The sequence below is a fragment of the Rhinichthys klamathensis genome, unplaced genomic scaffold (assembly GCF_029890125.1).
Source record: "Rhinichthys klamathensis goyatoka isolate OS25496 unplaced genomic scaffold, OSU_Roscu_1.1 h1tg000727l_1, whole genome shotgun sequence".
Lineage (NCBI taxonomy): Eukaryota > Metazoa > Chordata > Actinopteri > Cypriniformes > Leuciscidae > Rhinichthys > Rhinichthys klamathensis.
This window is the reverse complement of record NW_026607141.1, coordinates 407,215-421,962: the sequence shown is the minus strand read 5'-3', so window position 1 is coordinate 421,962 and position 14,748 is coordinate 407,215. Positions and strand designations below refer to the sequence as shown.

At 40.1% G+C, this 14,748-nt stretch overlaps 1 protein-coding gene across 1 annotated transcript in view; it reads right to left on the bottom strand.

Moving 5' to 3' along the window:
- stab1 (stabilin 1) overlaps positions 1-14,748 on the bottom strand; it is a 45,918-nt gene that overhangs the window by 26,057 nt on the left and 5,113 nt on the right. Inside the window, exons 5-19 of the mRNA XM_056242527.1 lie at positions 11,627-11,696; positions 11,439-11,534; positions 11,223-11,333; positions 6,926-7,113; positions 6,700-6,830; positions 5,234-5,361; positions 5,058-5,134; positions 4,811-4,954; positions 2,936-3,073; positions 2,751-2,822; positions 2,553-2,666; positions 2,346-2,399; positions 1,541-1,621; positions 1,186-1,344; positions 132-194 (exon numbers count right to left, since the gene is read on the bottom strand). Coding sequence (XP_056098502.1) covers positions 132-194; positions 1,186-1,344; positions 1,541-1,621; positions 2,346-2,399; positions 2,553-2,666; positions 2,751-2,822; positions 2,936-3,073; positions 4,811-4,954; positions 5,058-5,134; positions 5,234-5,361; positions 6,700-6,830; positions 6,926-7,113; positions 11,223-11,333; positions 11,439-11,534; positions 11,627-11,696 — 1,626 coding nt within the window. The remainder of the gene's footprint in view (positions 1-131; positions 195-1,185; positions 1,345-1,540; positions 1,622-2,345; positions 2,400-2,552; positions 2,667-2,750; positions 2,823-2,935; positions 3,074-4,810; positions 4,955-5,057; positions 5,135-5,233; positions 5,362-6,699; positions 6,831-6,925; positions 7,114-11,222; positions 11,334-11,438; positions 11,535-11,626; positions 11,697-14,748) is intronic.

Genomic DNA, 14,748 nt, shown 5'->3' with positions numbered 1-14,748 from the left:
GTGGTGCTCATGTTCTGATTCTCTTCATTTGTAATTGTAATGTTGAAAACCCATTCATTTCAAATGTCTTTTAACAATTGCGTATTGATTAAAGATGTCTTTAGTTAATAAATAACTGAAATTAGTATTACCAGCTCAACACTTCCAGGTGGACATTGTGTCTCATAGAGATGGCTACATCGGACGCAGGAACCCTATGGAGAGAAGAAAAAAAAAAATAGAATTCATAGAAAATCTTTATTTACCATAATAAATAAATAAATTGTATTTGACAAACAAACAATAAATAAATACAATTATTTATATTATAATTAATTAAGTAAGGGATAATCCACGGCTAGCCATGCATTAAAGGATTTTAATGCACGACGTAGAGGCGAAGAACCACCCGCTTATACCTCGGTTATTTGCCAAGTTAAAAATAAGTTAAAGCTGTAACTGATGTTTACAGTGTAATTTTTTAACAGACGTGTATACAATAATGCAGTAACAGCTGAAAAAGTACTTGGGTGTGTGTTTTATTTTATATTTACCGTTCAATAATGCAATCGCTGCTGTCTGTCCCATAGAAGAACATGACAGCCAGCGTATGTTTTGGAACTATTGGGGCTTACATGAACCACGTGACAGCCGTCGCGGCGACATCAGAGGGTGTCGCAACTCTTTCTCTCTATGTCTCTGAGCCTACCTAAACATTTTCATATGTGTCTCTCTCTCACTCTGTTTGCAAGTGTAGCTGTTACTATGGTTACCAATGTTTATAGTAGCGGATTAATTTCGAAGCGAAGCGTCGGGTGGTTCTTCGCCTCTACGTCGTGCATTAAAATCCTTTAATGCATGGCTAGCCGTGGATTATCCCTTACATATTTAATTAATCAATTTCAGTGTTTTTGCAATTCCATTTGGAAACTTGGCCATGCAAGTACACTGTGAAAAACATTTCAAAGTATTATTATTAAAATTAAATAAAGTTATGTTTGCCTATTAAAGTCGAAGATTAAATATTGTGACCAGTTTTATAATGACTATAATAACCTATGATTTTATTTACTTCACATAAATTTGCTTAATATTTAGTGCTTTGTCCTAGAGAAGATTCTGGTGTTGATAATTTGTTTTACTGGCCACACATACAAGAATTATGTCATCACATATTAACAAAAAGATCCCAATAAAGGCACCTACAAATGTGATCCTGCTCCCATTAATGTCACAACGATGGGGCATTATGGGAACTATGGAGGAAGGTACAAGAACTCCATCGATCAGGTGAATGATTCCATTGGCCGCAACAATGTCTTTCGTTTCGAGAAGTATTCCTTTATCACCCAAAAAGACTCTTCCCTGTGGATTAATTGAGAGAATGTAAAAACAACAGTCCCATTATTTTCGATTTGTTCTTATTATACTGCCACTAAGTCACCAAATGTTTGTATTGTACACAGAATGAGGCCCAACACATTTGCCCCAAATCTTATAAAAATGTCTCATTGCCATCAGGAGTTACAGCCAATGCAATCAATGAAGGACAGTCACTTACATCCTCAGAGGCATTGATCCTTAAGATCTCATTGGCCATGGTCGTAATCTCAGACATGCTGGCGAGCTGGTCCACAGTGATCTAAGTAAAAGATATATGATATGATATATGTTATCCATTGCATAACTATGGAACTGGCCAAACTGTTTAACAACTACAAACATACATTTAGTATTATATTAGTCACTGACCCAAATAGTCAGCTAAATACTGCACTTACTGACTAGTTTAAAGACTAATTAAAAGACTAATAAAATCAAATTTGGAGATTTTAGTTTATGTTCGTTAGCTATAAGGCTATATACATTCTAGCGTACTGACATTGACAAATAGTGTACTGAAATTGACAGTAACCTTTCAGCAGTTGGAAAATGGTCCAAAAGTGCGGCTGTCTAAATGGTAACCCCTGTTCTGCCAAAGATCTGACACATTTGTACATAGCGTTTATTTTGAGTCTCGAAGCAACCCTACTCTTAACCTTGGAGGCAGCAAATTCTAATCTCGCAAGAGCTTCAGAGACCTAGATTTCACCCAAAAATACACCGAAATCATCTACTGCTCAGGGGCTTACACATTTTTGTCCAATTAAATGCTGTTTAAAATAGGATGAATACCTTGCAAATGACTAGCATTAGCATTAAGCAAATCATGGTTTTGCAGGCTGTGACATTTCAAGAAAACTGCATTCATCAAACCATTTCAGAGTTTCTCCAAAGTGATGTACATACAGTAAATGCCCCATTTTTACGTCAAAATAACTGTGGGAAACCATTTATTACATTCCAGAGGTCAAAGAGAGACTTACAGCGGCCAGGGAGAACATATGGTGTTTCAGAAGCGTCTGAAGCTTTGGTTTGGCCTTTATAACAAAGAGATGAAAAATCAGTGTTATGAACAAATATATGAATATCCTATGGATTTGATTAAAACAATGAGTAAAACTGGGATCCAAATAACTTGATTATACATATCCAGCTTCATTAGAGGCAGAAAACACATATTGGCAGCTTACATCGTTCAGCATGTACATAAGACTTCCGTCTCTGAATTTGTCTATGGCTTTGTTGGTTGGAACAAGCACTGTAAGAGGACCTGAACCTCTAATGGGTAACAGGGCTCCACAATTCTGCAGCAGAAAGAGACAAAATATTTTGAATGCTTGGGTTCAGTGGAGAAATGCAGAAAGCAAACCCGATAGGAGATCACTCACATCAACCAGAGACAGGAATCGATTGAACCTTTCATCCTCTCTGAAAATCTCCCCGATGGTCTTGGAGGAGAACTTGAGGTTGCAGAAAAGAACATCTACATTAGTGGGTGTTGCTGTTGGTGTCGTGTATCATTCATCAGATATTACTAAATCAGATGGTTGTGAAATAGTAACAATGACTTTACCTCCATGTTGCTGTTTGAGGATTCAATATGAGTAAGAGTAAAGGGCTTGTCAATAATATGAATTATTCCGTTGGAAGCTGGGATGTCGCTCTCTAGTACAGTAAACAATACGTCTGGATCTCTCATCAGGATGAAGCGCTGCAGACACATGCAAAAATCAACAAACAGACTAGACTAGACAGACAGACAGACAGACAGACAGACAGACAGACAGACAGACAGACAGACAGACAGACAGACAGACAGACAGACAGACATACAGACAGACAGACAGACAGACAGACAGACAGACAGATAGATAGATAGATAGATAGATAGATAGATAGATAGATAGATAGATAGATAGATAGATAGATAGATAGATAGAAAGAGACAGACAGACTGATAGACTGATAGATAGATAGATAGATAGATAGATAGATAGATAGATAGATAGATAGATAGATAGATAGATAGATAGATAGATAGATAGATAGATAGATAGGACAGACAGACAGACAGACAGACAGACAGACAGACAGATAGATAGATAGATAGATAGATAGATAGACAGACAGACAGACAGACAGACAGACAGACAGACAGACAGACAGACAGACAGACAGACAGACAGACAGATAGATAGATAGATAGATAGATAGATAGATAGATAGATAGATAGATAGATAGATAGATAGATAGATAGATGCAAAAATCAACGAACAGACTAGACTAGACAGACAGACAGATTATAAACGCAACAGTTTTGTTTTCGCCCCCATTTTTCATGAGCTGAACTCACAGTTCTAAGACTTTTTCTATGTACACAAAAGGCCTATTTCTCTCAAATAGTGTTCACAAATCTGTCTAAATCTGTGTTAGTGAGCACTTCTCCTTTGCCGAGATAATCCATCCTCTTCACAGGTGTGGCATATCAAGATACTGATTAGACAGTATGATCATGGGGCTGTTTACACCTGGCCACTTCATGCGTTTTCTCAGATCGGATAGCTATCTGATTTATCAAAACGATTCCATTTACACCTGGTCACATAAATGTGTTTTTGCAAAACGGATATAAATCCGATCTACAATTCCCGCCTTATATGCAGTTTTAATGAAGTGCACGTCACCGAAAGCAACAGATATGAGCTGCATTTTATTGATCATCAGCTAAATACAAAATCAAAGACAGCAATAAGAGAGAGCGGCAACATCCCTGGTAAGATCATTTCGTTTCTTTACTTTTAATGAAGATGATTGCGTGTTAAGCTCTGCGACTTACTTTCACTTTGATTTGCGAAAGTTTGCACGTTGGCTTGATGAATAGACGCTCAGGTGCTCATCTGAGGTGATGCGTGTTGCAGTAGCGTCATCATATCTGACTATAACATATAGCCTATATAACACGCTCTCACACGTTTATTTTTTAGCATTTTTGGGAGGAGTAAAATTTACATATGTGGTTTCAACAACCAGATGCATTTACACTTGTCCAGTTTCGTCTGGAATGCGGCCCAGACCTCCTCCTGAAGTGGTTTGAGCGATCGGATTCAAATCAGTCTCGAATGCGTTTCGGAAGGCATTTACACCTGGTCTTTTCATGATCGGATAGCTATCCGATCGCAGAAAACGCATGAAGTGGCCAGGTGTAAACAGCTCCTATTGCACAGGTGTGCCTTAGGCTGGCCACAATAAAAGGCCACTCTAAAATGTGCAGTTTTACTGTATTGGGGGGTCAGGGGGGAACCTGGATATTGGCAGGACCTGGAACACGCTGTCGTATACACCGATCCATGGGTGACATGTCCGGTGCATTATCATGCTGGGGGTGGTAATGGTCGTGGATGAATGGCTGATAGATAGAATGACATATGAATGATAGATAGATGATACCTTTTTTGTTTTAAATCTGATCTTTTCTCCTCCGTACATCCACATATCTTTCCCCTCCAGATCACTGTAAAGTTTCTGTCCAAGGATGAGGTGATTTTTACACACTGCATTCAGGATGTAGCTGGAGGATTTTCCTACAAGTGTCTGCTTGAGACAAGCAGGAAGTTGTCACAAAAAACAGGAAACATAATGAGGACACGAAACACAAACTGTTTGATTGTGTGTTTTTCAGTGTGCTTCAACCCACTTGGAATGGATTCTGCCCCACAGGAATGAACGCAGTGAACGGGCCGTGTTGGCTCAGAGTAAACTCGCACGCTTGCTCTGAAAGCCAGAACACACTGATGAAACAGGCTGAAGTGTTCACTCAAAGTTGCATGTAAAACCCCAAAAAAGTGGGTTTGGTGATCTCAAAGGACCCACCAAAGAGGCGAATGCTTCCAGTGAGGTTTCCTGCCTGACTGCCCTCTCTGTCCAGCTCCAGAACTCTTTCCATGAGGTTACCATAGCAACGTCTGCCATCGCCAATCTGCTGAGCGGTGCAGCGGCATCTGAAAGAAACGTCTCGGTTTATAGCCCAGCCTTCAGCGAGCATCTGAGCCAAACATCTCAGCTATTCATGACGCGACAGAATCACTCATTACCACGGATCTCTTTACACTGGAAATAATATGGCATACAAATGTTGTCGCCAATTGTCCCCAATAATATCAGAAAAGCTCAATGAAAACAAATCACTACATTACTGCACAGATCTGTGTTAAAGTTGCCATGCATAATTGATTCAACCAAAGGGGGGGGCCGTTGAGCAGTTAATGCAATGTCTATATAATATTTTCAAAACATTCAGGGAAGAGTCGTTCAGATTTTCAGGCTTAATGAAAAGATATACATTTTAATAAATAGCACTTTTAAATGCATTAAAACACAATTTATGTATATTAAAATATATAATATATTTTTGTTAAGAAAAATAAGCATATTTAAGAACTATTTAGACATTATTTAAACTGGAATTTAACAATTGAAAATTTGATTACTTTGCATTGCAGTGCTTAATTCTGATAAAAAAAATTCACAATGCATACAAAATGAATTAATGTTAATCTTTGTAATGTATTGATTTAAATGTAAAATGATTTCATTACAGCCTTTTTAAGTAAAACATGCAGATGCATCACAGCAATGACAATTTTCAAAATGTAATAGATTGCAATGGTCCAAAAATACGCTTTACTTTAATTAAACAAAATTTCTTGTTTTAATTAATTAAACAAATTTTAATTAAACAAAGTTTTCTTCTGATTTTTTTTCTTTAATATTACTATTATGCATCCAGATGTTTAAATATCTATAAGTATCTTTAGAATATCATTACTGCAATACAGTAAAAATGACTGTAATACAAATACTTTGTTATTAAAATCAGCATTAATCAATAGCAGCACAACAAATACTATCATGATGTGTTAATACGAAAATATATAAAAACATTTTAAATATCCTTTGACAGATGGAGACAAATCAGAAATATAATATATTTTGTAATGATAATTTCATTTCTGAGAATTCAGGAGGGAAGTGCAATCACAATGCATAAAATAATTTAACAATATTACACTACTTTTAACTAAATCATCCAGATGCATCACGGCAATGAGAAATGTGATGTAAAATGTCTTGAAATATGTGAAAAATATTGCAATGAACTAAAAAACTTGCTTCATTTTCATTTAACAAAATATAATTTAATATGTTTTTTCTTCTGATTATGGGTGAAGTGTGATCTGAACATGTTTTGGAAAGGTTTCGTGAGATTCTCTGAATAGTGAATAGTGAATAGTGTGGCACTGTCGTATTATTATTGTGAGGGAAGCACCAGGACAGACCTGGGCAAGCCGTTGGAGTTCACCTCGCAGCGAGCGCTGCTGTGGCATGAACCCGGCGTACAGACAGGCTTTGGCTTGCAACCCTTGGACGGGTCAGGTGACTCTGATCCGGGCGAACACACACACTTCGACTGGAGAGGAAACACACACACATCTCATATAACAAACAACATTGAATCCTACATTAGCTTCAGATTCAAATTCCATCCCACAATGCATTGCTCACCTTCCCTGGGCCTGTAAATTCACAGAGGGTGGACTCCACAGGACAGCCTCCGTTATTAGTGTCGCAGGGGTTGATGGGAACGCAGTGATTGCCGTCTCCCTTGAATCCCTCTTCACACTCGCATTGAAACTTCCCACCGCTGAATGAACATTTAGCGTTCACGTCACATATTCCTGGCGAACACATACCTGGAACAGGGTAGAAGAGATTATGGATAGGGACTAGCCTCTTTTGTATTTAAAGGTACACTATGTAACTTTTAGCCCTCTAGTGTTTAAAAAAAAAAAACCTGCATTTTGTGGAAGAACATTGTTTTGGTTGTGCTTTGGCTCTGCGTGATGGAAAGGATCTCAAGCTGATTAGAGGAAGACATTACTGTAGCTTTACCTATTAATATACACAGTACTTCCTTGTAAATAAATTCCAGTACAGCAGTACAACCACCATAATGAAACAACCCTTCACAATAGAAGGAGATAAGAGTGACATGGTGTCTCAGGATCATAACATCATGCAATATGAGTGTGACAACTTGGCAAAGCACTTTGCTTCTGTGTGGGATTCTGCAAGTCACATTTCACCATCTGAGGAAGAGGTTACCTGCAAGTTATCCAATTGTAGTATACCTCTTCTGAGTATTGGACAAGTTAAGGTTAGACTTTGCAAAGTGAAGGCAGCAAAGGCTGCTGGTCCTGACGGCATCCCTCCTTGGATGTTAAAGACCTTTCATGAGGAGCTGGCACCGGTACTATGTGATATCTTTAACATGTGCTTGCAAAATAATATTTTTCCAAAACAATGGAAGGAGGCAATGGTCAAGGCTGTTCCCAAAAAAACAAAGCCCAGTTTTCCAACAGATTATAGGCAGATTTCACTACTCAGCTGTGTTGGAAAAAGTGTATGAAGGAATCCTCAGAGATGCCATTCTGGAGGATACAGTTGCTAAAATTCAACCATCACAACATGGCTTCATGGCAAACAGATCCACTGACACTGCACTGATTCATATTCTGCAACACTGGCATGAAGCACTCAATAGCAATCCTAAATTGGACATCCATGCTGTTTTTGTTGATTTTACTCGAGCTTTTGACACAGTTGATCATTGTCAACCGCTTTATGCTTTAGCTGAGATGAATGTCAGACGTCCACTTTGGCTCAGCGTAAGGAGCTATCTGAGTAACAGAGAGCAAAAGGTGAAGTGGGGCTCCTGTGTGTCTAACTCCTACCCAATTTCAGCTGGTGTTCCCCAGGGGGGACTTCTATCCCCTCTGCTTTTTGTAATCTCCAACAGCTTGGATTCCCGCCTGCCTCCTTCAGTAATTCCGGTGAAATATGCCGATGATTTAACAATCACTGAACTTTTAATGGGATCCTTACCAGGGTTAACACAGAAGGCCTTGGATTCAGTGTGGAATGGGGACATGAATTTTCATTGGCAATGAATGGAGGTAAGACAGTGGACATGGTCATTAGCGCCAGGAAAGACAAAAACATTCCCTGCCCTTTCCTCTCCTGTAATATCAGGACATCTAATTAGCAGAGTTTCCACCTTTAAACTACTTGGAGTTCAAATTTCTTCTGATCTGTTGTGGGGCGCACACATTAAGTACATGATTTCGAAGGTGCGTCCTAGAATCCAGGATCTCTGTACTGCTAAAAACGCGGGTCTCCCATGTGATGTTTTAATGAAAATATATTTGACATTTATACGGCCAGTTCTCGAGTTCGCTAGTCCAGTATGGGGTGGACTACCAAAAGGTCTCTCTGATGAGTTAGAAAGGGTCCAAAAACGTTGCTGTCGGATAATAGGTGTTCCAACTTCTTCTCTCCCATCACTGAGTGAGAGGCGCGACGAGGCCACTATACGTACTTTTACAAAACTACTCAAGGACAGTTCATCACCACTGCATTGTTTCCTGTCTGTGGCTCCAACACCTACTTACCTACTACGGCAGCGTAGAGAACTTATTGTGCCCAGGAGTAAATCAAAAAGACATGAACTTTCTTTTATTCCACGTGCTCTTAAACTGTTTTATAAATAACTTGCAGGTTCTGCTTGTATGAAGCCTGATGTATTTCAGGTTTTTGTATGCATCTGTTTTACTCCTCCTGTTTGTTTATTCTATTTTTATTTTTTACTTTTTAATTAGGTATATATGGTTGTCTTGAGTATGTGTTCTGTTTGATACATTTCAGGGTATTGTCCTTCAATATCCTGCCTTGTCAAACTCTTAAATAAACTAAACTAAACTAAACTAGATAATGCTTCACAATGAACTCTGTTTGAGAGCTACATGTGACAGTTTATCTGTTCAATAAAAGGCCTTACTCATCTGTTGAGTAATAAAAACGGCATCTATGCGTCGCTTTTACAACATTTCAAATCCCTCAGTTTTTGCCATCTCTGAAAAGCCAAGCCAATGTTGATTCTTGTTTTATTACGAGCTGTCGCGTTCTCTTTTTGCCAGCAAACTCTCTTCGGTTCGGCGTTTGTTTAAAACGGGTGATTCTCTGGAGGTTTGAGATTTAACAGCCCCATGTCAACCTTTCCCGCTTGTTGTGAGTGTGACAACTAACTAGGGCTGTCACTCTACGTTCGAAAAAATCGATTGCACAATCGATCGGACCAACCAACACAAGTATCGAAAACGAAAATAGGGAATCGATTTTAACGGCCTTCTCTCGGAGCGCGTCAGATAAAGTCTAACTTTATTAAGCGTTCTGACAACTCCGTTCACTCCCATGGTAACGTTGTTCAAACGTTAAAGGAAAACTCCGGTCAATTTTAACATTGAGCTCATTTTTTGTAAATTCGGAGTGCTGTCAGTAGCCTACAGATAACAACGACAAAAACCGGTGTTGCCTACACCGTGTTATCCTCTTTTTAAAATTTGCACCCTGTTGACTTAAACGGGACAAGTTTTAAACCTGCTTTTAGCCTCTTAACAACCTTAATGTGTCATTACAAGTGCACAGCCATGTGAGTGAACACGGTGAATCTGACTGCACATACCCGTATTTTCTTCCTGTTTTCGGTCGAAGTCCACAGTAGGCGATTGTCGAGTGCGCGCGCGCGCGATCATTGGTAACTAAGCAACAGTGGAGACTCAGACTGTCAGCTGTGAGCCGATGACGGAGCTGTGTGGTGTTCTGAGAATATCAGCTCAAAATGGATAGTTCATCCGAATCAGATGTTGAACACACGGAGGAGGTTTGATCGCGCGCGCGCGAACTCGACAATCAACTACTGTGGACTTCGGCCGAAAACAGGAAGTAAAAACGGGTATGTGAGCCGGCTGAATAAAGAGATTACTCCTGCCTTCGTGAAAGCTCGGATCACAGTTGAGACTGATATATCAGCCCAGGCATCCACGATCCATTGGCAGATAGTGGCGTTAGTCGCCCGGCGCTGTCTCCCCGTCTTGGTGAACGTGTGTTCACCATCCATATATAAGGCGCTCCGGATTATAAGGCGCACTGTCGTTTTTTGAGAAAATTAAAGGCTTTTAAGTGCGCCTTATAGTGCGGAAAATACGGTACATAGGCGAAATTTGTTTGACATTTCTAATCGTAAACACAGCCATGTTGAAGCCTGCAGTAATGTTTTTCATTGATGTTATGGCAGTCCACTCTGCTTATTGTTTTTCAAGAATCTTGCACTCCTGTTTGTCATTGTGCACGAAACTTAATGCCAATAAATCATCAGAAATATTGTTGACTTGTGCGCGTCTCAAGCGCACTCTTTACGTTCGTCCTAATGCCTGTTAGTTGTCCGTGGATTTGCCTATATTTGGCGCTGAAAATGGAAACGTCTTTAGACATGGAAAATCGATTTTACAATCGATTCAATGAACGTTTATGTCTCAAAAATCGATCAGGATTTTTTCACAAAAGTGACAGCCCTACAACTAACCTATGCCACTCCCACATCAAACACGCATCAAAGTAGCCGGAACAACTTTTCTCTATTTACAGATATGATGAGACACGCACGGGCGAGTGACGTACTGTATGTACGCCATTTCCCGCAAAAAAAACATCCCGACAGTTCTAAAATATAAACACTTATAATAGGCTCACCATAGTTAATCAGGGTAAGACAAAAACAAGTTTGGGAAGAAGGATTGATGATGTATTGACATTATTTACATTTTGTTAATTTTGAACCAAAAAAAGTTACATGGTGTACTTTTAAAATGAGAGGAAAATTTACCTAAATTTACAAAACATGACATAAAACACTACATGTATTTACTGTTTAGCATGGTGCTTAACATCAGGGACAGGGAAGTACCTATACACGCTTGTCCGATCTTTTTGTATCCCTTCAGACATTCGCACACGGCGCCTGTGTCGTCTCCCTTACAATACGAGTAGGCCGGGCAGCTTGGACAATATGAAGAAACTGCAGAGCAAAAGAAAAGTGTGATTTAACTAAATCAACATAATGATATTTAACAGAAGTAATTGTATATATTCAATGATAAATGGGTGAATTCACTTAAATTACCTTTATCGCACTTTGGTCCTACATATGGCGGCTGACAGTAACATTCGCCATTCCCTTCGGGTCCTGAGTCACACTTTCCATTCACGCAGCTGCACTCTACAATAGTTTTACAGTTAGACCGTTTTATCTTCAAAAATGGTGATTATTAACTTATGCCATCAGAAGTTACTGTCGTACAAATAACAGACCTGAACGGCAGTGGTCTCCATAGGCATTCTCATTCAAACAGTTCTGGCACGCAAAACCTGTATATCCCTCCTGTAAAAGTGTTGTTGTTGATGATGATGATGATTATTATTATAAGTTACAAATAGCCCTGAACAAGACATATTTAAATACATTTCAGCTAAAAAAACATGTTATTACTTAATTAACATAAAACTGAAATAGAAGAGCCTAACATTTGTTTATTTAGTTATTTAGTGTACATTTACTTGTTTTGCCCCAACAAGGCTTACACACAGTAGTCGCCAAAAGTGATGTCCGGAGGGGATATTTGTTTTTAACAACCCTAAGTTCGAATGAACCATCAAAGCATGTCGAAAATGTTTTATATTTTTTAAATATTATAAATATGAGGGAAGAACAAAACACTAAATGTAATTAAGGTATTTATTTGACAAAAAATATTTGGCAAAAAAGGCAAATTACAGCTACAGTTTTTATTTTACTATAATGCCTGAGAAAAACAAAAATCTCACAGGAAAAGCATACATTGACCACAGCATAATCAGTTATTAATATATCGTTGGTTCTCTTTTGTTTTTGCATGTGTTCATAACTTCTTTGTATGACAGCCTGGCCAAAAATGCATGTCCAAGCACAACTACACAATATTCTTATAAAATCTTTTTTTAAAAATATATGAAATATGAAACGGATATGAGTATGGGGAGTACTTCACAAAAGATTAGTTCAAGATCTGCAGTTAGCAAAGACTTCTGAACTCCAGGCTTGTGTCTGTGGCTGGAGCAGGGCAACAACGGTCAGGGGTTTGAAGATTCATCAATGGAAAATGAAAAGCTTGAGGGAGAAGGGACAAGGGCCTCGCATTGATCAGTACTTCTTACGAAGTCAGTCAAGTCAGTCGAATGAAATCCAGCGACAGGAAGCAAACCACAGTTCGCAGGATATCAGCACCCTTGTCACAGAGGAGAGGAGGACTTGCACAGTTAGTGATGAACATATCGATACTTGTGAACCCGGTCAGACTAACCAGCATAAGAGAGAAAAGAACCTCAAAGGGCACAGGTCTGGAGTTAAATGGCCAATAGCTTGTGAGAAAAACTGCATGGGACACGGTAAACACAGATCTATGCTTAGCATTGGAAGATTAACTGGTACAGCTGAAAAGAAGCTGGATAAATTTGGGGACATCATTTACGCATATGGAAGTGAGAGATTTGGTGTGGAAAAAGGAAGGAAAAAGTACAAACTACTCCTGGAAAGTCAATCTGAGAAGCCATCGAAGAGTCTTGGGAGATGGTACGATGGGGATCTAAAGGACACAGTTCGAGTGGAAGAAGTTAGGCGACAAGCAGTGGAAGGGTTGAAGAGCATAAACAGCTACGCTCTACCAGGCAAACTAAAACTCTGGTGCTTTCAGTTTGGTCTACTTCCGAGGTTGCTGTGGCCACTGACTGTGTACGAGGTTTCTTTGACAACAGTAGAGAACCTGGAAGCTTTAATAAGTTCATATATCAGGAAATGGTTGGGAGTTCCACGCTGCCTCAGCTACCAGTCTCCGCTTTAACCGAAGAGTTTAAGTGCGCCAAGGTCAGACTGGAAATTACATTAGTAGAGTCACGCGACAAATGTGTAAGGGAGAAAAACTGGAAGAAAGTGGTCAGCAAAGAAAGCTGTGGAAGATGCAAAGGCTGCCCTTCAAATTGGTGATATCGTGGGGCAAGTACAGCATGGAAGAGGTTTTTTTTTTTGGGGCTCAGTTTAGCTCCTCCTAAATGGCACAAGGCAGGCCCAGCTCAAAGGAGGAAGCTGGTAGTCAACGAGGTGCGAAAGCAGGAGGAGAGGACGAGGTGAATAAAGGCCATTTCCCAGGCCATGCAGGGAGAATGGATGAGATGGGAGAGTGGAACAACGCAAGATGGGCTGGCAAGACCTATAGTCAATGGAAGAGAGTAGGATCAGTTTCCTTACCAGGTCAACATATGATGTTCTCCCATCACCACAGAACCTAAACCTCTGGGTAGGAGAGGATCCCTCTTGTCCTTTGTGTTCATCACCTGCCATATTATGGCACATTCTGACAGGATGTAAGGTGGCTCTTAGCCAAGGACGGTTTACTTGGCGCCATGAACAGGTACTGCAATGTTTGGCTTTAGCATTGGAAGACAAGCGTAACATGACCAATAAGTTGCCACCTGTTCAAGCAAAACATTACACACAGAAGACAATATTCCTCCGCCCAGGAGAGCAACCACAAAGAAAAGGTGCAAGAAAACCAATTCTCGCCCAGGACAACTGGAAGCTGCTAGGGACTGGAAAATGCTGGCAGATGTTGATCAACGGCTTATTTTTCCACCTGAGATTGCCACCACTAACCTTCGACCAGATATTGTCTTGTGGTCTGGATCAGCACACCTTGTTCACCTGATAGAGTTAACAGTGCCATGGGAGGATGCGGTAGATGAGGCGTATGAGAGGAAGAAACAGCGGTATGCTCATCTGGCCACTGAAGCAGAACAGCGAAGATGGAGAGTCCGGGTTTTGTGGCACACTCTACAACCCGGTTCCTCAGAGACGTCGGATTCAGTGGCCAAGAGTTGCGTCGCACAGTGAAGAACTTATCTGAAGCAGCAAAGAGGAGCAGCAACTGGCTGTGGTTGAGACGGAAAGATTCTGGCTGGCTGTGTACAGGCCGCCACGCTACGGTTTAGAAGAATTCTTGAAAAATTGAAGAGTCTGTTGGATTATTTGTATAGTTTGCATAGTTATCATAGTTGTTACAATCCCGTGTACTGTATTTTGCATGAATGAGGATTTGTGTTGGACAGATAATGTTGTGTTTTGCGGTAGGTAGTATGCCATACGGAACCGTTGCCACTGAACCTGCATTAACGACGACAGTGGGGCTTCGACAGCCTTAGTCAAACGGGTTGGCGCGTATGGTTGCGGTGAGCTTGTGGTTAGGTCACATCAAGGGTTTATGCCACTGAACTATGAGGAAGGAGCAACCTCAGCAGCAGGAGGGATCTCAAGCACAATAGAAAGAAAGAAATGCTGATGTACAGGTAAGTAAGCTGGGCTGAGTTGAGTGGGGGACGGAGGGGGGAGACTCTGGGACGCCAGA